General features: G+C 36.6%; 1 protein-coding gene across 2 annotated transcripts in view; it reads right to left on the reverse strand.

The window, feature by feature from the left end:
- RALGPS2 (Ral GEF with PH domain and SH3 binding motif 2) overlaps nt 1-25,573 on the reverse strand; it is a 129,504-nt gene that overhangs the window by 78,819 nt on the left and 25,112 nt on the right. For both annotated transcript variants that reach the window (XM_074906968.1, XM_074906967.1), the window contains exons 5-8: nt 24,577-24,708; nt 20,930-21,037; nt 10,458-10,508; nt 2,274-2,357 (exon numbers count right to left, since the gene is read on the reverse strand). In XM_074906968.1, coding sequence (XP_074763069.1) covers nt 2,274-2,357; nt 10,458-10,508; nt 20,930-21,037; nt 24,577-24,633 — 300 coding nt within the window. In that variant the 5' untranslated portion in view covers nt 24,634-24,708. The remainder of the gene's footprint in view (nt 1-2,273; nt 2,358-10,457; nt 10,509-20,929; nt 21,038-24,576; nt 24,709-25,573) is intronic.

Consider the following 25,573-nt stretch of genomic DNA (forward strand, 5'->3'; position numbering starts at 1 on the left):
TGCAAAGACACTGCTGACCTTTCAGAGTCACCTAGTTTTATAATTTCTTTCAGATTGACTGTCTTTCAAACAAAAATAAGAGTTTCTTGAAACAAATTAAGACAGATGAAATAGTCAATGTCTATCAACAACAAATATGAACTCTGTGGTAATGAAAATATGTAAGCCTCCCTTTAGCAGCTAGCAATGCTGTCTGGGGAAACAGGACTACCAACTATTATGAAGAAATGTATTACTAAAAGGCAGGTATTTCTAGTGTCTTATTCTCCTTATTGCCTTTGCTTGTATGTATATAGCCAGTTTCACATGAATTTTTAGAAAAACTGAGACTGACAAAACCAAGATTATCACCCATTAATAATTCAGTGAACAGATGTGGTAAGTGTTCCACAGAGTAAAACAAGAAACATCCTTTAAAAAAATTAAAATCTAAAATGGTCACAAAACCAAAGTCATTAAGATGACTAAGAAGGGAAGATGTAAGACAGGATTACAATCATAAACTAATGGGATTTTGCTAGCATAGGGATTTGCATAAATTTATCTAAAAATACTGTATTTAGAAGTTTTCTAAACACTATTTAACAACAGAGTTAGTGTTTTAGCACCATTTAAGATCTTTAACAGCTACTTCTAAAGTGCAGATATCTCCTCCTAGTTCTTGACAGCTATACAAGGTGAATGTTCCTCCCCTCTATACTTAACATATTTTATGGGTTAGATATTTTTAAACAGTGGCTCTGTAACAACAAACTGTCAGTTTGCAGGCAGCTGATTGCTTATTCCTGTGATAAGGTTTCCCCTCCATCCTTCTTGCTACTAACGTATTTTACCAATTCTTTAATATGTCTTAAGTCAACTTTGATTAACCAATTCCTGCAGTTCTTTAGTACATTATACAATAACAAATAAGAAATGAGGTCCTTGAGTTACACTGCCCAATATAGCCCTTACTACAAAAACATTTCAGAACATTCAGCAAAACAAATGTTTCTTTGAAGACACAACTTACATGAATAAACAAAACAGCAAATCACTGGCACATCAGTGAGATTAGTATAAAACATATTAGTGTAGAAGTAGCCTCAGGCTGGATATATAGCTCAATAAAGGAGCAACTTCAAAAGCTGGATCAGGAAAATTTCAACTAAATGCAACTAAAAAAGCCCAAACCAAAACAGCAACAAAAAAGCCCCAACAAAAACCCAACACTGCCCCCGATTTCAATACATGGTATAGTCACAAGAAGTTTCCAGCCTGACGTCTTCTCTTCACTCAAGAGAAAAATCAGGCAAGAGTCCAAAGCCCATGCCCAGACAAGCATTTCAGTTATTACAAGGTTAAGAAATATTCTAAGTGTTGCCGATGAGAAGTAATACAATTTCGTCATATCCTGGATGTGAGCAATAATGGAAAGTGAGAAAGTACACAACAACTGATAAAACAAAAACAACTGAAAAGGTTAGAGGTTTAGTCTGAGTTTCAGATGATTAACGAAGATGTCTGTACAACTCAGACTGGGCATAGAAGACACGTCTGGAACAGAGTTTGAAAGTTTGAGACATTATTAAACATTTACAAGGGGAGATATGAGGGTAATAGAATTACTTCATCTGAAATTCAAAATATGGCACTATATAAAAAAAGCACAGTTTTGAGACTTGGTTGGCTAACTACATAGCTTTGATCTTACTTTAGAAGTTGATTTTACACAGACAAATTTTTAAGAAAGCCGTAAGTTTCAAATACACTACCTGAAAAATTATGCCAAATAGAGACTTAAAGAACAAGTTTTGTACAGTAAAACTGTTTGGAATTTTTAAAGTTTGCCCAGAATCACCTTAAAAGGTAACCATACTGACAAAAGGCTCTATTTTCAGAGACAAAATCATCTACGTGGAGCAAAATACACTCAACTAACACAGAAAAAAATAAATCTAATTACTACTCCAGAAATTCAGTACGGTGAGCCTTTAAACTGTAAAGATAATTCTGTCTTTATGTAAAGGACAGCCAGCATTATGGGAAAAAACCCAACCCACTTAGTTCCTGTTTCATCAATAATTGCTACTTAAAAACACAAAAAGCTATTTCTTCAGTACTGTTTTGTTTTTTCTGTATACCCTGAAGATAAGGAACTCCTTACAGCAGATACTTTTAAGTTTTCAAGTAATCATCTTGGGATCAGTAATAAAAGTGATGTGCCAGAACACTTAATTCCCCAGACTTTTTAAACGTGTACATGTAATAACACTGGAAAAAAAAAAACTCACATGATTGAATCTTCTGGTGAAAGCAACAGCATTTGGTGCAGAACTGTATTTCTCTTTTTTATTCCAGCCACAGCTTGCCAGCTCCTGGGAAACCAAGGATGAAAATTCATTTTTTTAAATTAGCGCATAACACATGTTCAGAGCCAAGAGCATATAAGGAGACATATCTTAGAAGTTTCAAAATAACTTAACAGAGCAATAACACATTGAAGTAATAAATAGGTACACTTTTTCTGATTTCTGCTGTAAATTGAGATTCCACAAGTGTAATTCCTAGTTTTGAATTATTAGATCTTTACAATTAATCTTTTATTGATTAGGGGCGCGCTTTTTTTAAATTCAGCTCTTATTAGAAACCAGTAAAATAATTCAAGATTCATTCTGTCACCACAGAAAATCCCGCTTTAAATGTGATTCTGAGCTAGGGAGAGCAGCATATTCTTTTGGTTTTAATTGCTTTCTGAAGATAAAGTCCAAAGAGAAGATACATCCTGTTAACTCAACCTTGACATGTTTCATTATTTTAACTGGGCACGTTGCATTAAAGAAATACTAAAATTGTGATCTTCTGCAGCAACAATAAAAGAAACACTATTTCCAGTTTTCCCATCCAAAGGAACCAATTTTGTTTTAAGTTGATCAACACTCAGCACTTTAAGCAAATAGTTTTGTAGAGTAAAAGAGAACAAGGGGACTTGCTTAAAAAATAAAATATAGTCATATAGTTCCTGTACTTAAGTTACTCTAAAAACTGTAGGCCTCAAGACCTAACAAATTACTTGTAAAGCCTGAAAAAGCATTACTTCCTAACTACAAAGTTACAGTGCCTCTCACCTCGCTGTAAAACTTAGTCAGCCGTTGGGCAACTACATCAGCTTCTTTGGTATTTACTAACACTTAATTTCAATAAAGCAGTTTAATTAAAATAATGAAAAACTAAATGTACCAATGAGCTCTTCTATTCATATACAATAGCCTACAGAACAGATGTAAATATTTACAGCATACAGCACACAACCTATTCCACAGTGCTACCAAGAAAAATAATACAGAGAGAACTTAATTATTAAAGTGGCATAATAGCAAAGTACAGCCTTTTGTTTTTATTTATTCATGCTCTCTTTTCACATCATCCACTCTGAAGCACTCAGTTTTATCACCACATTGAAAACTACTTACAGAAACCAGTATCACACTATATGTCCAGCTACCATATAACACAGGTAAGATGGTAACCAATAATTGTGCCATGTAAGACAGTCATAGTTTTAAAAGAATTTTGTATCTGGATATTCTAAGCTCTAGAGTTTTTTTGGGGGGTTGTGTTTTGGTTTTTCTTTTAAAGAGGAACTTCCTAACATCTTTTAAACCAACATCCCAAAATTACTCAAGAATCTCATGCCACTTAAGAGAGGCCTTGAATTCTTCCACTTGAAGTTTGTGACGTGCTGGTGTTTGTTACAAAAGACTCCAAGACGCTCCTGTCCACAGGCACTGGGAAGAATGTAGAGTCTCCAGCTTTGTATTTAGGGCCATTCCTTCAAATTTCACTAGGAAGTTCTGCTACCAAAACCTATCCTGGAAAATGCCAACATGCTAAGTATAGGAACGCACACGCCCATCTCCTTGTATCTGCACTTCAGTGACTATGCACAAGAACCACATAGCCCTGAGCTGCTCCTGTCACAAAGGAGAGCAGGCCATTGGAGAAGGAAGCCATCCAAGAGGCTCTTACATTCTCCACCCCTCAGCAACTCTCAGCGCTGCAGACTCCATTGGAGTAACAATCACAGCTCTGCACTTGGGAGAATACAAGGTGATTCATCTTTACTGGCATCTGATAATTACACTTCCTTAACAGAAAAAAATTTAGTTGCCATCTCAGGTTTAGAGAAAGCATGGTAATTTCTTAATAATTCAGGACATGTCCTTGGACTATTTCAGTTCTCATCACCAGGTTAAAAAAACCCAGTGATGATTACAAGCAGAAGTTACCCATTGTCCTGGCACTTACATCGTACAGACATCAGAAGCAGACCTGGCTTAGCTGGCACCAAGCAACTGAAATGGTAGCTTTTAAGTAGAAGAACATTACCAAGAATCTTTAGATAGTACATGAGTAACAGTATTAATGTTAAGGTCAATTTATAGTCAAATACTAGAAACTAGTGGGCTAATATCAGATGCAAGATCTGACTCTCAGACCGTGAACCATATTTACATATATATACACACCATCTTTATTTTTTGAAAGAAGAGGTTTCCCTGTTTTGACAAAAGACTTAAACAAGTCTCTGATCCAGAAAAATCTTGTTGAGATTTTACCTAACTGAATGGAAAGGGAAAGCAATGACTGGCAGAGAACAAATGTTTTGGTAAGATGAAGTCAATAACAACAATAACAAACAATAAGGCAACTGAAGCAGCTCCTGGAACATATTCCTAGCAGATTCTCCTGACTAAGACTGTTTCTGTATTCCTGGGCCTAAGGCTGGCTATAAGGTTGTACATTACCATCCTCGCCTTGGAATGAAATTGGTTTTCATGCAGTCTTACAAAAAGGTAAAGGCTTCATTGTACATTATTGACCATATAAAATACTGTTTAAAACTCTGAAATTCTAGTTCAGTCAAGAATACAGAATAACCCACCAAGGCTGACAAACTAGAAGTTTTCCAAGTAAAAAAAACCCCAAAACCCAAAAGACAAAATTCTTCAACATTACTGCAGGTTTTTAGCTTTAATGGTGGGGAAAAATGCTAAACAGGTGAAATGTATAAAGGCAATGTATCATGCACTCAAAGGGTAGTTCAAGATCACAACCTCTTCCTCAAACCCTCTGACTCCTAAACAGTGTTACATGTGTTACCGGTCTACATGAACACTTGAAAGGCACATCAGCTCCCAGCCCCACCTGCATGGAACACTTGCTTCAACCACTCTTCTACTAACTCTCTTTTCTCTTCCTCCTCCAAAACCTTTGATCTCTGTAGTAAGATCACAAGCTGAAATAGTAATTTATGGAGTGTACAGTAGGACACAGAGGCACAGGGTTGAAGAATACAATGAGATGGGAGAGTTACAGACAGATTTGGATGCCTAGATTTGAGGGAGAAAAAAGATGAACTCTGACTACAGGAGGTAAGAGGCAGAAGTTGTCACCTGGAGACAAGAGTAGAGAACTACATGGTAACAGATTTAGGGTTAAGATAACCTGAAAATACATGGATGCAGTAGAACAAAGATAGGTATGGGACTGAGAGAGTTCCAGAGTATATGGGGTCCCAACTAAACCAGCAGGGCCAAAGGCACGTCCTCTCCTATATATACACTTGAAGCTCAGCACAGAAGCAGAAGTAATACACAAAGCAGTCCTGATAACTGCTAGTGGCAAGAAATTTAAGAAGCTCTATATCCATGTTCTTCAGTGAAAGCGTGTCACACTGGATCCTGTTCCTGACTGGAAAGGTAAACATCAAAATTCTTTAACAAAGGTGCTGAGGCACAGTTACACAGGCCCTCAGGACCTGTGCCACCAGTTCAGATCCTCCAACAGCTTAAGCCAACATCTACACTGCTGTTCAGGGACAGGCACAGACTTTTGAGAGTTCAAAAAGCCTTTTCCCCCTCCCTTTAGTGTAAGAAATATAAAGAAGGTGGACATAATAAACGCATATGTATATTTTATTACTTTAACTTGAACCTTTTCTTCTACCTCCTGCACACAGCTTCTCCAGCTCACTTGTAAGACCTCTCTCCCCTTTACATCCAGCTTTTTTTTCTCTTGATTATAAGCTAAAAGTGTTTTCCCTTTGCTGCCTGTCCACAGTTTCTCAGCGTTATTACCTGATCAGTCTGCTTCAGGGGAAACTGTTGCTCACAGCCCTCCTCCCCCCTCGCTAGAACTTGCTTGCCTAAAATCACTGCTCTTGACACTGCTCATCCCACCGCCCTAAGATGCCATCAACAGAAGGGAAGCCCCCAACATTTTTGCCTTCACTGCATCTGGTCTGGCAGAATTATGACAGTCCTAATGAGCATGGACTCCACACACACTACTGCAGTAAGGCACACTAATTTGCCAAATTGGAATTCAGAAAGCATTCTTATACTTCTATAAAAATACTCACTTCTTTGCTAATTAAAGACTGTGCTGCCTATTCCTTTAATTCAGGCATGTTTCTTTGATCTTCCTCTAGAATTGCACTTTTTCCACCACAAGTTTCAAACCTGAAGTATTTACAAGGATTATTTCCTTAGTCTACCAGTCAACACAAGCACAGGAGCTACATCACTACAACTACCAATTTCTTATTTTGTGCAATTTATTTAAAATGAGGTGCACTGAAAGATTTAGGATCAAGAATACAAAAGTTAAACTTTCTTCATAACTCATTTTGGTTTTCATTCCTTTTTGAATCTACTGAATTGTATTTTCATTAACAAAGTACTACAAGAACACTTAAGTTATGCCTGTACTACATGGCAGAAAAAGAGACTGTGCTTCTCATTAAAATCTTTATATAGAGGTCAAAGTGAAAGTTTCAAATACAGGAGGAGAGAAAAAGCAAGGATTAATAGTGGAACCATTATACAGCTTCAGAACAGGTACAGATGAATATTCAATAAATAATTTTTTTTTTTCCACTGCCTAGCCTGGTAAAGCAGAAGGGATAAAGAAGTTAAAGGTAGTAACCCAGCAAAGATTTATTTTCAGTGTCTGTATCGGCAAATGATTTTAGAGAATGTATTAAAATATGTAAAATAAGTAACCAGATTTTTCAATAAAAGCGAGCTAACATGTTTTGCAAGGGGACATCTGTCAGTCAGTTAACTTAGCTACCTGAAACACAACTGAGCAACTCTACAACTACTTTTTTGCTTTATAGTCACTGCTTTCTAGAAAGCCACAACCACTACAAGAAAAAGAAAACAAAACCACACTGTGTCATTCATGAGGAATAGATGAAAACCATACGATTTGACTTGTGGAACTCCACCTTTTTTTGTTTCCCAAAAATGAAAATGCAAATTGGCTGCTTCCTTACAGACAGAAGTTTATGTAGTAGAGGTATGTTATTACATTCATTTCTTATACTGCACCCCCAAAGATTACTTAACAAAGAAACAGTAATTCCTTCTACTTTTTCTCAGAAATAACTTGCAAGCATTTTCAATGAAGAAAGGTGGTTTCCAGTATCATTTGGAGTGATACGGTCTGCTTAAAGCTCAGGTAGAGGAGCATGTCACTATACACTGTCTAAGCCATTGTAGCTGTTCAAGTCCACACCTCTGGCTCACCATACATGTAAGGTGATCCACTGTACCTTAACCCTGAGTTGTGTGGGCTACACTAAGCCCCCTGTCTGATTTTTCCTGAGCACAAAACAGGAAGTTGTAGAGGGTGATATGTAGGCTCTCTACCACAGGTGTGAACTCAGGCAACTGCAGCAAATTTGAATATAGGCAGAAACAACTATATTTATTTGCTACAATAGGGGGAAAAGGCTGCAGAAATATGTTCTATTCTTGTGCTGTATGTTCATTGATTTTGATGCTAAAGGATGCTATATATTGCTGTAAAAAGTGTTACTCAGCTCTAGTTTAAGATAAATGATGCAATTCTGACACTGCTTTTTAAAAAAAACAAACCTACAATACTTTAAGACTTTAAGACAATGAAGATGCAACACAGTTAACTTTCCTTGACTGTCTTAAGTTATTTCAGGAATACATCTCATGCTTCCTAAAGATGATGACAATTCATCTCCAGTTCTTTTAAAAATTAAGCATCCTAGAATAAATCTTTCAGAACCCATATTTGCAAAAACAGATGAAAACATGTTAGACACTAAAAACATTCATATTTTGTTCTACAAAGTTTGGAAAGCAGACTGAAATTCACAGCCTGTATAATGAAGATTTGTTGGTAAATTACAACTATCTATAATAAACACCCCATTTTTAAAGCTCTGTGCAGTGGGAAAGTTATTCATCATCTTTCACAATGCATGTGGATGAGAGCTGTGAAATTTGATTCTAAACAGAGTACTTACTAGCACTGATATAAAAAACCCCCAAACTCTATCAACACCTTAGTCACACACTAAAGCCTCCATTAGAAGCCCTTTTATACAGGTGAAATCAGGTCAACACTGCTTTGTTTTCCATTTACAAATTCAACAATGTTTTGAGTGCACACATCAAGGTATGTGTAAAGATTTACAAGTTGAACAAGATATAGATATGGTAGATACTGCAAAGAAACTCAGAAATCACCACTTCATTAATCTGCTGTCAAGAAACCTTTAGGCAAGCTAAATGTTCCATGTCTGTCTTCCCCTTCTGCAAAACAGGAGGAAAGCATTTTAATTGCATCTAGCTTCTTCTGACCTGTTAATCTGTGTGCTCCTTTTCTATTGGGTATTAACCCAATTTAGAGGCATATCAGATGCAAAACCAGAGACCTCTGTCTAGCTGTGAAGGAGCACTAATGGACAGATAATACTTGCACACTGTCAGTGCCTTCAACTGCTTTTGTGCAAAACCAAGAAGTGTCAAAATAGTTACCCCTCCTCATATGAAGGCATCACGTGAACTTCTCTTATGCAGTAGATAGATTTCTTAAAAGGAATTACTTCCCAGATATATTCACCTAGACTCTCAGTTTTTCTTTTAGGTAAGTTTCATTACTTTACTCCGCTTTTCCCCTTCTGGTTTACAATAATGAGTTAGACCAGCCAACAAAGTTAAATGCGCTTTCTTGACATTTCTTCTCATCTCCCAGAGACCTTCTGTAGGTCTGTTCACACAACACAGTCTGAGATAGGGGAGGTCGCATTAATAGAGCAACAAATTGTGAGATATGGAGTATTAGATCACTGTCACTGTATTGAACTTGCTTGCTTGCTTCCTTGTGGTTGTTACACAGCTGACTTGCTCATCCCCTGCAGTGCTGGAAGCAGATGCAAAGAATAAACTACCATCAAGCTCAAGCAGTAAAATTTCTTTATGAGCAGATCATTAGGAAAAGTCCTAACTAGTTAAATTGGTGTTTTGAGTTTTTGATATCCAGTCCTTTGAAGCTCAGTGTAACTAGCGACGAGGCACTGTGTAAAAGCACCCAGAGCTTATTCAACACTCGGGGGCAAGGGGAACCCTACATAGCACTAAGGCTTGGTATTAGAAAAGAAGTACACAAACACATATACGAGGAAAATATTTAAAAGAATCAGAAGGATAAAATACTTTAAAGTTCTATAAAAGAGCTTAAAGAAAATATATCCTTTTAGATTAGGCTAAACATTCTGACGATCAAAAAGACTAAGGATGACCAGAAAAAAAAAAAGCCAGAAAGGTCAAATGGGAGGCTCTTTGAAGAGTTTTTTTTTTTAAAAAAAAACCACAATGAAAACAACCACCAATCAGCAAAAAACCCAACCACAAAACCCCACAGAAATCCATGTGGTTGGGAAATAGCTTGCTGAAATCATGAAAGCTAAATCATGACAATGTTTTCAAGTACAGATCAAAAGGGAGACTTTAAAAAAAAAAATCTGTGGGTACATAAATTATGAAATCAATAGTCATAAACAAGAGATTCTGCAGGTTTTGCCACTTGAAGTAAAATATTCTTCACCGGACCACAAGAGTAACATGACAAGAGCCTGCTACCAATAAAATGGCTTATGACAATCTAAAGGTGACTGATGAGCTGAAAAATACTTCCACACTACTAATAAACTACACAATTAACTGTAAAATAAACCTCCAAGAGTGCAGAACAATGCCCACAGGAAAACACTAAACAGAGAAGGATAAACAAATTCATCATTTATTATTAGTCACTGTGAAGATTCTGAAAACATCAGTACAACTTAGGCTGCAATCAGAAAGGAATATGGCAATTATAAGAACAGAGAACAAAAATGATCCATATATTATCCCAATATATCCACAGATCACACCCATCTTGAATACGAGATGCTATTATAGCCATTTTTCTTTTTCCAAAAAAGATATGAACCGGTTTGTTGGGGAAACACAGGACAGGATGAGGTACAGCATGAGGTATAAAGAGCTGAAACTTAAAATGAAGATTTTTTGACATACACTTTGCAATTCCAGAATTTATACACTGGCACAATTATTTATATTTGAAAACAAAATCAATTAACTACTTACCTCTGGCTGAATTGCTTTAAATACAGGAACATCCATCAATGTTATCTGACCCTGAAATTAAAAAAATAAATCATAAATTAAGACAATATTAACCATGCATTCCATTAAGTTGCTGTGCTGCACAAGAACTGTACTTGTTTCCTTATATTATTTGATTTTCATTTTGTAGTTAGTTTCACAGAGTCATCCTGCAAAACCAGAGAACAAAGGGCTCCAAACTTCACATTTAATAAAATTAACAAATTATGGAAAGTTATTCTCAGGAGCATAATCCTGCAGTTATGTATGCAAGTCAGAGCTTGTACTCAGAAACACTACATAAGAAGCTATCCAAGAATACAAGGAACTAACTTCAGTTGCTCAAGGATAGTTTCTCTTCCAACTAAATGTTAGTCTAGATGTTACACAGTTCTACTGAAAGATCCCTAAAATGTTTCTATCAATACTTGAAACATATTTGAATAATTATGCTAAATAATTGTTCAGCTGCACAGCAACACAGCTATCTCACTTCCAACAAGTCAAAACCAGCAAGTACATGTCTGTTAGAAAAGGGTCAAGGGGAACTCAGAGCCAGAGACCAAATTTTTCATTTTGAAACATATTCAGAGCCTTATTTTAAGCATACAATTTAGGATTGCTGTCTGCCTATGTATCCAAAAGAAACAGACCACTTCTTTCAAGGTGTATGCAGGTAGCCCAGAAACTCCAGTGCTATCTGAGATCAGTATACTAATACCTTTTTAACAATGAATCCAATGACCTTGTTCAGTTTCCTCAGGCATGAACTGCACAGCTTTATTCCCATTTCCTTGAAAATAGCGGTTCCCCCATTTAGACGCTCTGCAGTACACACTGACAGGTTTGTAACTCTCACACATTGCAATTGCCACAGAATGCCAGCGCTGGAGAGCAGAATTGCTTCTAAAAGTCAATCCTGCAGAAAAATTTTAACTAGGATGCTCTAGTTGAAAGAACACAGGTGCAAAGAGATGCACCTGCTCTAATGAGATGAGAAGCAATGTGTTTTGCCAAAGACAACCACACCTACATTTTGCAGCACTTCTTGACCAACAGGTCTACTTTTAGCTAGGAATTCTGGCAATCAAACATGATTATAAAAAATTATAATTATCAGTTCCAGTTTCTGTAACCAACACACTGGACAATAATCTGGTACTCTGCAGTACAACATCATAGAAGTAACAAGCCCTTCATGCTTTTCCTTTTTACAAACTTTTTTTCCTGGGCTCTGCTTTAGTCAGCTGCTCCTTCTTCCAAACAATGATGTTTTAAAGCTGTATCAGATTTTTCTAGTCTTGGGCTAAAGTGAGATTAAATCAGACCAATTTCACTGAATCCACATATTCAACTGCAAACAAGACAATACACACTTACAAGTGTGCATGCCTCAACATCTTTGTAAATCCTGTACAAACTTTTAAATAAGCAAGACATTCTTGGTTCTGTAACCAGCAAGACCAACACTTGCATGTGGTATTAGGCATATGATTTGTACCTACCATTCATTAATAGCCATAAGCTATTTAAATGCCAGCTTAAAAATGAATCCCCAAACTGCCATTTAAAAATGTGGTTTAACAATCAACTGACCAGCTGCTCCATCTCAACAGCACAAATTACACTGTATCTTAGAAGTTTAGAAGAAATCAAAGGATATCAGCCAGACATACCCCCAAAAGTTTGTTTTAAGCAGCAGCAATTAGTAAGAGTGGAAATTCAGGAATTCAGTAGGCCAAAATACTCTTTACCTTCAACATAACTTCTCTATTCCCTAGCACCTGTAGCAGCTACAGTAATAATACATAATCAATTCTTACCAAAACCAAAAAGATGCCTTTCAAACTGAAAGCAACCTTGCCAACTGAAACTGTTATTCTTTTATTGTAAGAGGCCTACAAAAAAGTTACTTGTTCTTGAAGGAATAAAAATGATTTTTTTTCCTAAAATTAAAGGCTCTTTCAGCATGATTTTTTTAGATCATCAAGGTCAGAAATGGAGAAATCTTCACATGAAGCCTTTTTTCAAGAGAGGTAGTTTTATCTCACCACAAAAAGTACTGACAGAAACAAGTAATTCCTGGCAAGGTAAGCAGACAAATTTGTGAAAGTGCACCCAGACAACATAAACTATTTCAATGGTGGTTAATAAAACTTTGCTTTTGGAGGATTTTTAACTCATGCATAGACGATGCTCATGATTTTTTTTGTGCTATTTCCCACCTTTTCCTCACCTGAGCAGGTTATCTGGGAAAGGACTAGGACCCTTGAACAGTTGCAGGAGTACCACCTTGCCAAACCACAACATGCTTGACAGTACTTTGTTATAGGTGAAGGGTACAGCTGGACCTTTACATTAAACGTATAAGAGCTTTAGGAACTTCTAAACAGGTCACAGATGTCATTCTGCGTTATGTTACATCACACCAGGGTAAGCAATATGGCTTCATCTTGACAATTTAATAGTATGCCCTCTTATTTGAGATATATACATGTAAGGCTCCTTTGAGGAAACAAATAGGCAAGGCATGTTTTTACTAGGAGAAGGAAAGGCATCCGACAAGTAGGGAGAACAAGGTTTTTCCTCCAAAAGCATGATATTTAAGAAGGGGCCAGGGAAAATCTGGCTAGCTAATTTCTAGTTAAAATGGACTTGAAGCTAATAATCAAGATGTGTTCAGAGAACACTTATCCTAAAAGGAGTTGAGGCATGAGTTTATATGATTTCTATATCTTAAAAGTTTAAGATGATAAATTGAAAATGCCTAAGAAAAGGGCTTGCCTATGAGGTGAGCACTTACCTAAACACTGCACAGAAAGTCCCTACCACTACGTAGGGCAAACTTGCCTGGTATATGGGGTTATTTCTAAACTTCCTATTCACTAGGAAAGGGCAAACCTATCCCACTTCTGTAAATCATCTAACCATGTATCCATGGCTATGGAGGCACAAGCAGCAAGGATTTCCACTTTCTCACCTGCAGAAAACACTCAAAAGACACAGGGACAGAAGGAAAGCATGGATTCATTTCTCTTGCCTCATCCAATCCTGACCATAGAGCAGCCACACATTACAGCAAGAGATAACCGATTTCCAGGGTGAAGAAACCAGTCCTGAAACACCAGCCACACAACTCAATCTCTAGACTCTCATTTATCTGCTAAAGTATACCAAGCTTTCTCAGAAATGTATTATTTAGGTAAATACATGGCTGATTGAATGTATTGCTATGCTTCCCAATGAAGGAAATGAATTAGAAAATTGGTTGGGGTACACAAGGTGAAACCAAAAGAATGGACACTTCAATGAAATCTGAATATACGGTATATTAAAACACCCTTACAAATGACCCAGGCATTTAAATGGTTATTAACATTTCACTACAAATCCTCCTCACTAAAAAAAGATTACATCAACAGTACAATAAAAATGAGCCAGGAAACTGATTCATTGTTCACATAGAAGAGAAAATGCTTCAAAATAAACGTTGTCTTTCTTCCCAGCCCTCTAGAATCTGTCCTCTTAAATCAACCTGAACTGCCTTAACTAAATCAGACTATTACTTGCTTCACTAGTGAGTCTTAAGTTATTACTTTAAGACAGGATCAATACCCAATACTTATAAAACAAAGACTGTTATAACTTTGCACCAGAATTCACATATCAAAATAAATGGGGATACTAATTGGGTATATTAACATTGGAAAAATACATAGATACCAAAGTTGAAGATTAAGGTTCATTACTAAAATAATTTGAAATTGCTATTAAGTACAACATTAAAAAAGCAAGTCTGAGAACTAAAAAAAAAAAATAAAAAAATCAATGTTTTAACAGAGAAACTTTCCTTCTAGTATCACATCGATATTAGACTGATTTTTTTGTGTTTGATTTAGACATCTTGCTGCTTTCACCAAAAGCAGTATCAATCTTCAGTGACACTGTATCACATTACCATTTGTTCAAGAAACATCCCTTACTGAGGTTCCTTTCTTAAAAGGGCTTGCAATTTCCATTAAGAGTTCCAAGCACTTAAAAAGTTGTTCACAATTCAGAGGCACGCAACAGACAGCTGAATACCCAAACTGACGGACAGGAAGCCATTTCAGCCATGTCATGCATATATGACAGTTTACCTCACATAAGAGCTTAAATATACCTTTGACAAAACAATTTTTTAAACATTAACTTATTCATATTTGTAAGTCTAACAGTTAACTGAATTTTTACCTTTTAAAAAGTGCTTTCTCACCACCAAGAAACAAAGCAAAGGCTAGCATTCTAATTAATACTTTAAATGACAAAGTTTGGAAAATAATTTATGCTATTTATGTTAGATGCCATTGCTCAATCTACCAACAATAACCACCACCATCTTCTACCATGACCAAATCAAGGGGAACTTAAACCCCAATAAAGCAAGCCACTACCTGGTTTCTGCAGTGAAAGAGATGCAATGAAGTAATTTCTCTCATTCCAGCTCCTTAATCCAGCCAGTACGAATACCTGGATAGCTCCCTCTCCTAAATGTGGTTTAACGTTTTAATATTCAAACCAAAAATCACAAGTGTTCTCATCAATTTGTTACATGAAGCAAGCCAACCATATCCTCTCTGGTTGAGCTGTCTAGCTGCATGGATTAAAAAAATAAAAATAGCATTACATGGGCAACACAAAATAGTGACCTTATTCTTACTTATTTAAATCAGCATTCTGATTACACAAAGATAAACTTGATATTTTCTGCCTTTCCAGAAGTGCTATGTCTATCAAGCTCATTTATATATTAAAGCACTTCTTCATTGCTCAGGCAATGAAAGAGCTGAATGGCAGTTTTGTGTTTATGTTTGCTCTAGATCCTAGATAACAACTCTAGAATATGATTAGAAGAGGTATTTGCTTAATGTACAACTAATATATTTATTAGTAAGCCATCTAATAAAAAGAGTGAATGACCATCTTGCTAAAACACACTGAATTGGCAGTTGGAAGATAATTTCTCCCCCCTACGCAGCCATAGGAGCCATGTAGTAGAAAGACCTTGCCTGAGGACAGTCCCCAACAGCCAAGTTTAAAAATATTTTAGCTTTCCTGAGTTTTGAGATGTTGGACTTGTTAACAATTAAGTTAACAAAATACTACAATTATTACCACATGGTTTCATATACATATAAAGAGATTTACCCCTCTCTCAGGAATATGTCAGGCCAGAAATTTTACATCCAGATGATTAAGAACTCCATTTCAGTATGCTGCTTCTTTGATGAATATGAAGCTCAATGAAATGAAATGTTAAAATATTCCCCAATTCTCTTCTCTTTTCTGTGAATACATACAGATCACTCTCATTCCGTAAAACCCTGCAACTTAATAACTTCTAGTTAAAGCTGACACCACTGCGTTGAACTCCGTTCCACATTCCTATATGAAAGTTCCCCTTTGATCTGGACTATAACCCCACCTTTCTAGTTCCTAGACCTTCTCAAGCATGAACTCCTTTTATCAGGCTACTTGCTGTACTGCATGTTTTCCTGCCATGTACCTACCATAAGGACAGTGCACTTCCCACAGAGCTCCTGGACAGAGACCCTCAGTGTGAAAAGAAAAACTAAGTTTCTGAGATGAAAAAAAATCAAATGTCTGCATTTTGGTTGCTGAAGAATACTGCCATAATCTGATTTTCCTTGAAGCCATGTTGGTTCAAGCAGCACTTCATAAATTGTTCCTTAATCTGAATTTTTAGAAGGAATTATATTTAAGCCTTCCAACTTGGCTTAGTACTGTCTCTCCAGGCTGCCAGAATGCTTTTCCTCACTGAAAAAATAGCTAAGCCTCTGTTAAGCACTGCATCAGTAGGAGAAAAATTCTGCTCTCCAAAATGAAAGCTGGGGGATTAAAGTTTCTGGGTTGAAATTCTACTTGTTTTCTCAAAGTCCATTCCAAAACTTTTATCATTTAATAGTTACTCCACATGCTATAATAAAGTTGCCTCTTCTTGATCTCATTGGGAACATACTTATTCTTTAATATTCTTCTGTAAAATAAAGCTAACAGAACACATACAAGCAGAGGTCCTTTTTCATCAAAAGCTTCTAGGGCCCAGTACGTCACTTTATTCAAAGTGCTCTCAGATGCAGCAGACAGACTTGCCTCAAGCTCCCTAATCCACTAACAAACAGTCTCAGGAGAGGCCAAAACCAACATTACTGCCAGGAACCGCGTAGCACAACTCACACCAGTAGCTGTGCAGGAACTTGCAGAGGGGACTGTGAATCTGCCAGAGGCCCACACAAGAAAGAAGGTTCTCATGGGGGAAACCTTGGTCCAGTTTAAGTTAATTTTTGTTCTGTTCAAAGAGGCAAAAAACTAGTTTGTTGAACCTCCTACACCTCAAAACCTATTTCTGCACTTTTATTACACACACAATTGCAGTCCCAGAACTCTTAGGACCTGCTTCCTTTACAAAACACACTCCCATGCTTTCTTCAGATATAGATCACTTGATACTTAACTGTTGTAAGAACATCTGAGAAAAATTCCTTGTTTCATCTAAAACTTTTTTTAAATAAACTTTGTGTATTGTTTCCAAAATAAGCAATATTCTTTTTTTCCAATATCCATTTGACAAAGCTTAACTGGAATCAAAAAGAAAGAAATACACATACATCTTAGTGTGAGCTTACTTTGTAGCGCTTTCAGAGACTAGGGCAAAGAATAAATAATCCTTCTTAGATAACTAGGTGGAAAAAAAAGCAATGAATTTATACAGCTGCGCTTCCCTTAATTCTACCTCAAATATTTACACCACCGTGGCTAAGTTGAAGTATAAAATGGAAAAGCAAGTCAAAAAGTAATAAACAGTCAAATAATTAAACAGTAGCAGTCTAAGGAATAAGAATTTACTGTAAAGCAAAAAATAAATATTTCTTCAACCTGAGGTTCGCCAGCATCTTAATTTGGAGCTCACGTCCCCGAGCATTTTCCTTTTTTCTTTCAGTCTCACCAGCCTCTTCTTTCTACTGCCCCTGCACCATTAACATATCCCTCCCCCGAAAATTGTGCCCTGTGTGCTTGAAACCACACTTCTCCCTTCAACGAAAATGGACAGCATTCACTGCGACTGTGTCTACCCTGTACACACACAACGGCTCCATCAGCAGGGCCAGACACCAGTGGGTAACCCTGGCACCAACTTGTTTTGTGGCTTTCAGCCGTTTAATAAAGAAGCGAGCAGTGATCAGCCTAAAAGCAGGTATTTAAAACAGAGACAGTCTATTAGTTACAGCTAAAAAGTGGTCTGTAGAATCCTTAGCAGAAAACAAACGTGTCCAACTTCATACTCATTGAAAGGGATTCTTTTTCCCCCATATTTATGAAACATTCAAGCATTCAATACATCCCTTGGAAACTGTTTTTGTAAGCTGCAGGGTGATAAACCATAAATTTGCAGCAGCTACACCTGAAGATCTCACCTGTTTCAGCTGTAACTTGGCCCTTTCTGAAGTGGCCCTCAACCTCACAAAGAATTTAAAACACCTGGTTGGTAACAACAGTATAACTGCGCTATCACACATATATTGCAATAATAATTTCTGTTACTGTTTAAACCAGACCCCCTGAAGGGCTGGCAAGCTTTTGCTAGAAAGTTACTACAAGACTGAACAAAGGACCATTACATGAAACGGCACACTAACTGTGCATTCAGGATAGTGTTAGATGACTGCCAAAGGGAAGAACATGGAAATAAAATCACCAGAAATATTTACACTTGGGCTTCTCTTTGGCTTGGTAAGCAGCTTCTTGAAAATACAGGATTACAAGCAATAGTTTTTGTAGGCCATTTTGTCTCTTACCCACTAACTCACTAAACAGATCGAGTTCTGAAATAACAATGATGTGTCTGACACTGGGAACTGAAGAGCCATCTGTGTCTCTCATATCAGTACTGAAACAACTAGTATGAATCACATTTCCAGTATCTCTCAGACTTAATTATCTTTCAGATTTTTGCTGCTCTTTCTCTAGTATAATTCTAACTGTTTCATCTGTACATAGTGGCCCATTTTGACCAAAATGCAACATAACATATATAAGGTACAGAATGAGACTTCACAATGCTGATGTTGACTATCAGTTAACTTTCATCTTTATGCTACCCATGCACTGGAATTCTTTTTCATTCCAAACGGTGTTCCCTAACTATTAGACACCTGTCTAGCTAGCTGTTGTTCAGCAACCTGCTTTTATTGTTGTTTTACTGGCTTTATCATGTTATCTTTTCTCTCCATTAATAAGGTATTTACAGAGCCCACTAATTATTTCCCCAGTTTACCACTTGAAAAAAAAAAATTTAAAAACAGTATTTATTTTACAGTTGGTTAAAGAATTCGGCCTCCACTAAGCCACAGATGTCAGCAGTCTGCACTGCATCCATTTTACAAGAACTATCACTAAACTAGATGTTTTCTCATATTTTAAAAACAACTGGTAGCATATTCCTGTTCAATCTAAGAGGTATATACCCACTATTGTAACAAAAACCTTACTAACAGTTTTGCATTCTCATTGGTGCTGATATCCTCAAGAGCTTGGCCATACTGCATCACTCTGGTAATCTTCACATTAACACTGAAATCCAGTGAAGATTGTATACTTCTCTGTTACAGTAGGACTAAAACCAGGAAGAATAAGGAAATGGCCAATAAAATAAAAACAAGAGTAAGTGTGAAAGGTACTTTTCCTCCGAGGTACCTAGGTTTTTGGAAAATTTATTTCCTTCTACAACCTTCAGCAACAACAATCAGAGAAAGACAGCACTCAAAGCAAGCAAGCCCTACTGGGAAAACTTGCCTGGGGAAACAAACATTAAGAATTGCAGCAGTGTACAGAAACATTGAAAAAGAAATTAAATTAATGATAACCATGCCAAAGGGCTGACCACTGACTACCAGAAATTTTTCTTAATTGTTCAGAATTCTAAGACATTTCAGATCCATTTACAGTAAATGAAACCTGATATGAAGTACTAAATACTTCAAAAAGGAGAAGGCTATGAGTAAAGATGTTTTCTTTTGAGGAACTGAGAAAACAGCAAAATTACACCAGGTAGTATAAACCAAAATACAACTACACGTTCATAACTGCAATGTGAAATGCTTAATTAAAAGATTCCTGTTTGTGAGTGGAACTCTACTCAGTTTGAGGCGTAAGATGAAACCATTAAAACCACTGAATTTATCTGACCAAGATTTACTAAGTAGGTGAGATTTAGAACACCCATGAAAGTAAAAGGTTTTTGCACATGAGAGATGAAGGATTAAAGAATAGAGCAAAAGGATTATGAAATGTGATACAAGACAAAGCACCTTTGTGTATTTTGCTGTCTAAGTGAGTGACAGCAACTCCACAGAGACTAAGTGATCTACTCTGCTGCTCAACAGCATCCACCACTGGCTAAATAAAAGCCATTCAAAGGAACCTGCAGCTATTCTGTCCAGAATGCATAATTCCATTTGAATTCATGCCCCTAGCCCCAAATTCCTTAAGTACTTAGGTTTCCTTTATGTAGAGGAATCTTAAGGTAAAACTAAAAGAATAGCCAGTCCCAAAAACACTTCAGTTAGGAATAAATCCCATTAACTAACCAAGAAAAATTTAATATGTAAGCACTACTTCATAATCCAGATGCTTTAAATTTTCTGTGTGCTCATTAAAATCAATTTTGCCATTAATAATTAACTGAAATGGTTATTAACGATTAAAAAATACAACAAACTTAAAGTGAATATTTTGTGATACACACTCGCACATATCAATAAACTCCCCAGGACAACTCATCATGAATCTCATCACTTGAATTATAAATGCAGTAAGAGCAATAACTTGTTAGCAATCTCTCTAGTAATATACTTGAATCACTTAGAAGGACCATCTGTCATCTTAACCTCTACAAGTAGGGTAAAATAAAATTTTAATTTTTTTTTTTTTTTTTTTAAAAAAAATCACTCAATGTTTTGGTTAAACATTTTTACTCATTTGTTCTCGGTTCTGCAGGATATCTAACTCATTATTCTGTATCGTTGCACCCAAAAGAAAACACTCCCTAGATGTAAGAATTAAAATTTAAAAATTAAAACACCTCCAGACAAAACAAGTACAGATCAAGTATATTCTTGCAACTAAAATATGCACATCTGAATTAAGCTGCATCATATAGATTTAAGAACCTCTGGTCTACGTTACATATAAGAGTGTGAAAAATGCATGGACAGTATAGCCCAAAAAGATCGCTTAACATTAAACAGTGACAATGAAGAACTATAGTGTAGGATCCCTTTTTGAAACCAATGGATGGCAGAAGTGAGGTAAAAAACCATATGGAAATGGAGAAACAGAGGAAAAGCTGCCAAGATGACACACACAAAGCAACAAAATTTACTTGAATTGCTTACCGCATATTCTTCTGGTGTAACCTTCAGAACATCAAATACCACTGCATCAAAGCTCTTCTTCAGTTCAGTTGAACCTTTGTCACTCAAGGATTCAGAGCTGCTACTCTTCTGCAGAAACAAACAAAACCACTAACAGTATTTTGGTTCCTTCTTTTTTTGTTTTTACACTCCCAAAAGCAAAGTTTCTGTTCAAACATCACTGTTCACAAAAGTTTTCTACTGGGCAACTTAGCAATTAAAAGTCAGTCACAGGACATACTTTCTCCTGACAAAGACCGCTAAAATCAGAGACTCTCAAACTGACTTCAATGGATTTCAAAGGTGTTCCTCAAAAGACAAAGTTAGATTGCAACACAATTCCAGTGTTGTTGACAGGAAAGTTAATAATAACAATAAGAGAAATACAGTCACACTGAATTTCAAACAGAAAAAAACAGTGAGAAAAAAGACAAGGTCTGTCCCAAAGGAATAGTTAACATCAAAGAACGGTATCAATCTCCTCCTGTTTCTCTTAGAAGCATTAAAACTTACAGCACTGTGTGCTACATGTGTTCCTGCTGAAACACTTAGTATGAATAATTCTAGGTTTTCTTAAATGCTAGTAATTTACATTTGCAAAAAATATCAGATCCTAAAAAATTCATAGTATTAATTTACAACATAACAATTTAACTTCCTTACAAAATACAAGCATGGTTCAAGAAATTAACACTTCATATTGATTTCATGTTTCATTTTCATACATGGAAACAATATACCTGTGTTATAAGTAATCATTTCCTCCAGTATATAGATGCAAACCTCAATTCTGTTCAGTCATTACAAGAAAAAAGGGGTTTTTCACATGGAGACTGAGACATCACATCCAGATGTACGCTTCACATCTGGACCCCAGGCACACTTATTTCAGAAATAGGCATACAGTGTGCTACACTACACTCTCCCCTGAAGACCTGAAAGACTATGCATGTATCTTGCTTCTTAGTTTCTTCCCACTTGCAGAAACGTGGCATAAAGCAAGCTCTTGGCTACAAAGGAAGAAGTAAGATGAGACATGTGGACAAAACCATCATGAGGGACCACAGTTACTACAGTCAGTACCAGTATCAAATTTAACACTGCTTCTTCAGCAAACAGCAGGCTTGCCTGAAGCACAGCATGGCTCTTGCATGCTTCAGCAATAGCACAGCCTTGATGTAAGCAAAACAGGTTTGCTAGAACTTTGTTTGGAGAGATTCAAGAGAAAGAAAACTAGTATTGCTGCACAGACCTTATTCTCACCATTGCTGGGAGCTCCAGCTCAGCTGCAGCAAAATATCCTAAGCATAAACCAAGACCTGTCTAGTCTTACACTGGAGACCCATGTATCCTTAAGCACCACCATCACAGGGGGATACCTCCTAGAAAGCTGAAAAGGTTAGACTTTGGACCACAGAATGAAGGCACCTTCAAACAATCTGTGTCATTTTACTGCTAATGTTGAAAGCTTTCATGACCATGGATGTGTGTCATATACACAACACGCACATGAATGACTACTGCAACAGATCACTTCTGGTGGAAGCCAAAATTTCAGCAGTTACACTGTCCTCTCAGTAACACCTGCATCATGCCTGCTGATGCCAAGGCAGGAAGGAAGGTAGCACATGGTCACTGATGCTGGTGAACAGTTCTACTATGCTAATGTCTTCTCCTGATAACCTACCACGGCTGTATTTTAGGGCTACACAGTATGTTTTGATTTCAGCTTCCCACTCACAGAAACAAGAACATTTGAACTCCTTGAGAAACTCTTGTCCATTTTTAAGCACTATTGCTATGAGGACACAAAGAAAATATACAATCATTTAATCATGTCCGGTTTTAGTTAGAGTCTTCTAACAGTATCATCTCTCTGAAAAACCTGACTTTGAAAACACTACAAAAACTCCAAACCGGATCAGCTTTTTCAGTAACCAATGTACTTACAGAAACATTTCAGTTACAAAGTCCCCTCTCTTCCCCACTAGTCAAGATAGGAAAAAAAAAAAATTATACCACTTGCTGAAAGGAGATTCACATAACTTTGCCAAATTATTCTACGCAATTTTATCAGGGCATCATGTAAACATGCAAGACTTATCTTGTTGAGTAAAAAGACAGCATTCCTTCAAAGAAATTTTTCGGTTGCATGCCAACAAGTGGTCAATGATTCATAATACAATCATAAGGGAAGTACAAGAATCTGTATAAAACAAACAATGGTCTTGGAGATTGATGCCAACTTTCTTAAATCAACAATACTTGTGAATTTGTGCTGAAGATCATTTGATTCCTTTTGATAATACAACACTCCAATTTTCCTTTCACCTTGTTTGTGGTACCTTCCATTTTCATAGGCACATGCAAGTGCACTGCACACATGTAGTTCTGCTGTCAAAATACATGTGCAAATGTATAAATAAAACAAACATCTTTGGTAAGGCCCAAAGATTCATTCAAGGAAGCAACTCTTTTCAGGACATATTGGCTCTCATCACTACTGACTTCATAGTGTTCTTGAACACCTTGTCTTTTCAAAGGCAAATGAAGAATTAAAGAAGAAAAGACAAACTGAAAGCCACTATGGTAAAAACATGTTTCACATTGTGACAAAAGCAATAAAAATAGTACGCATCAGCAATAAAGTAACCGTTTTTCTTGAGCAGAAAGCTTAGGTTAGTATCATACATCTGTACAAGCCAAAGCATATATTCAGTCATGCTAAAGATAGCAGACAAACACTGCATCTGGAAAGATATCTCAATATACACTGAAGGCAGATTTTCAGTTCCCTTCATTCCAATACTACAAGGCATTAACAAAAACAACCAACAAGAACTTGAAGAGGGAGTGACTTGCAAGAGTTTTGGAAAAAACAAAACAAAACCTCCAAAACCAACCAACCAAAAACCAAAACCAAACAAAACCCTCCAACACTGATAAGAATTTAGGCATCAGTCACAACTCTCAACAGCTCCTCACATGATCCTTGCAAAGACAACTCAAAAAGTTCTGGTACTAACTTCACTCTGCGCCTTCTTTTCCTTAGATGACAAATGGAAAACTATATTAACTTCAAAATAAGAGGCATCAGCATAGGAGGCCAATCTCCTTTGCTTGGCTGATACACACACTCTTAACTCAGGAGTTGTTCACTTCCAGTGGGCAGAAGCTTTGGTAGGCAGGAGGGGACCCACACCAGTGCCTGAATATAGTCCAGGAGACAAAGGGAACAACCTTATTCAAGTGCTACTGTGTCAGACCACCCCCTCAACACACAAACAAGTACCTGTCAAAGAGGAGAACATTTCCCACAGGCCTTGCCAGCCCAGCTTATTGCGCTAAGAGCATCTATTATTGTTAAAACCTGAAAAGAACAAGTTTGGGTGTGATGGAAAAGAACATAAAAAAGGCAGCTTTGGCTGTGGCAAGGCATGATTTATTCTAGTACACAAAGGTCAGAACTTTGAATTACTCCCATCTAAACTGGGGCATGTGAAAACACACACAAAACAAGAATCTGCTGCACAGATGCGTTAAAAGAAAAACTTAGTTTGGTGAATTTTTTAAAAAAATCGAGTACTTATTGTCTTAAGTATCCAGTAACTGAGTTCTATAATCCTTACCTCTGAAGCAGTAGCCGCAATATTAACACTACTTGACTGTCCGTTCATTAGGTCCATACTGCCCACACCATTAATCTTCAGCCCTACATTTATAGCAGCAGGATCATCTCCAAGGCAACTGAATAACCATTCCTACAAAAAAAAGAAAGTAATAAGAAACCATTTTATTCATGCTTTTTAAACAAGATTCAGTACCTAAAATCCATAACAAAAATAAAGTATTTCAAAATGGCTATACCACTTTGAAGTTCAAACTTTAGATTCAAAACACATTCTAAAACTACCTACTTAAAACTGACATATACAACCAACAGTTCCTTTATGATCCATTATTTACTGGCAGTATTGACTTTCGTATTCTTTTCCATACTATTTTCTGCATACCAGGTATCAATATGTAAACGTATGCATTAATCCTAACCTAAAAGTTAGGCCTGCCATGTCAGTTCATGCATGATTCTTTTCCTTGGATTGCCAACTTTAGATATATTCTAGCTGTTAACTCATAGATACATTTTATAAAAATTTATTCAGTAATTTCCTATCTTTGCCTATTCACCAGCTCTGAGTGAAAATTATCACATTAAAAGCAATTTAGGAGTACAAGTAAAATTTACACTTTTCTCCACAAATTACCCAAAGTATTGTTTAGTTAAAAAAAAAACCAACACACGCACACCAAAAAACCCACCCCACCACACAAAGGAAAACTCCACACACTAACGTTTAATGCATCCTTGCAAGAACACTATTACTTTTCATTTCTACAGAGAAAAGGCTGCAAGGAAAGTGAAACCTTTGTCATCATCTACAAAAACAGTATGACAAGTCAATACCAAAGTGTTACAGAGAGTAAAAACTAGTTTGGGCTTAAATTTCATGAGGTGTTAGTGCCCTCTAGTGTGAAAACTATCATAAATCAGTTTTCATAGGTCTTTGTGTATAACACGTAAAACTGTTTCCAAAGTTGCTGTTATTTGTGAAATTTACTGTAGGT

This window comes from Athene noctua, chromosome 5 (genome assembly GCF_965140245.1).
Source record: "Athene noctua chromosome 5, bAthNoc1.hap1.1, whole genome shotgun sequence".
In the NCBI taxonomy this organism is placed as follows: Eukaryota; Metazoa; Chordata; class Aves; order Strigiformes; family Strigidae; genus Athene; species Athene noctua.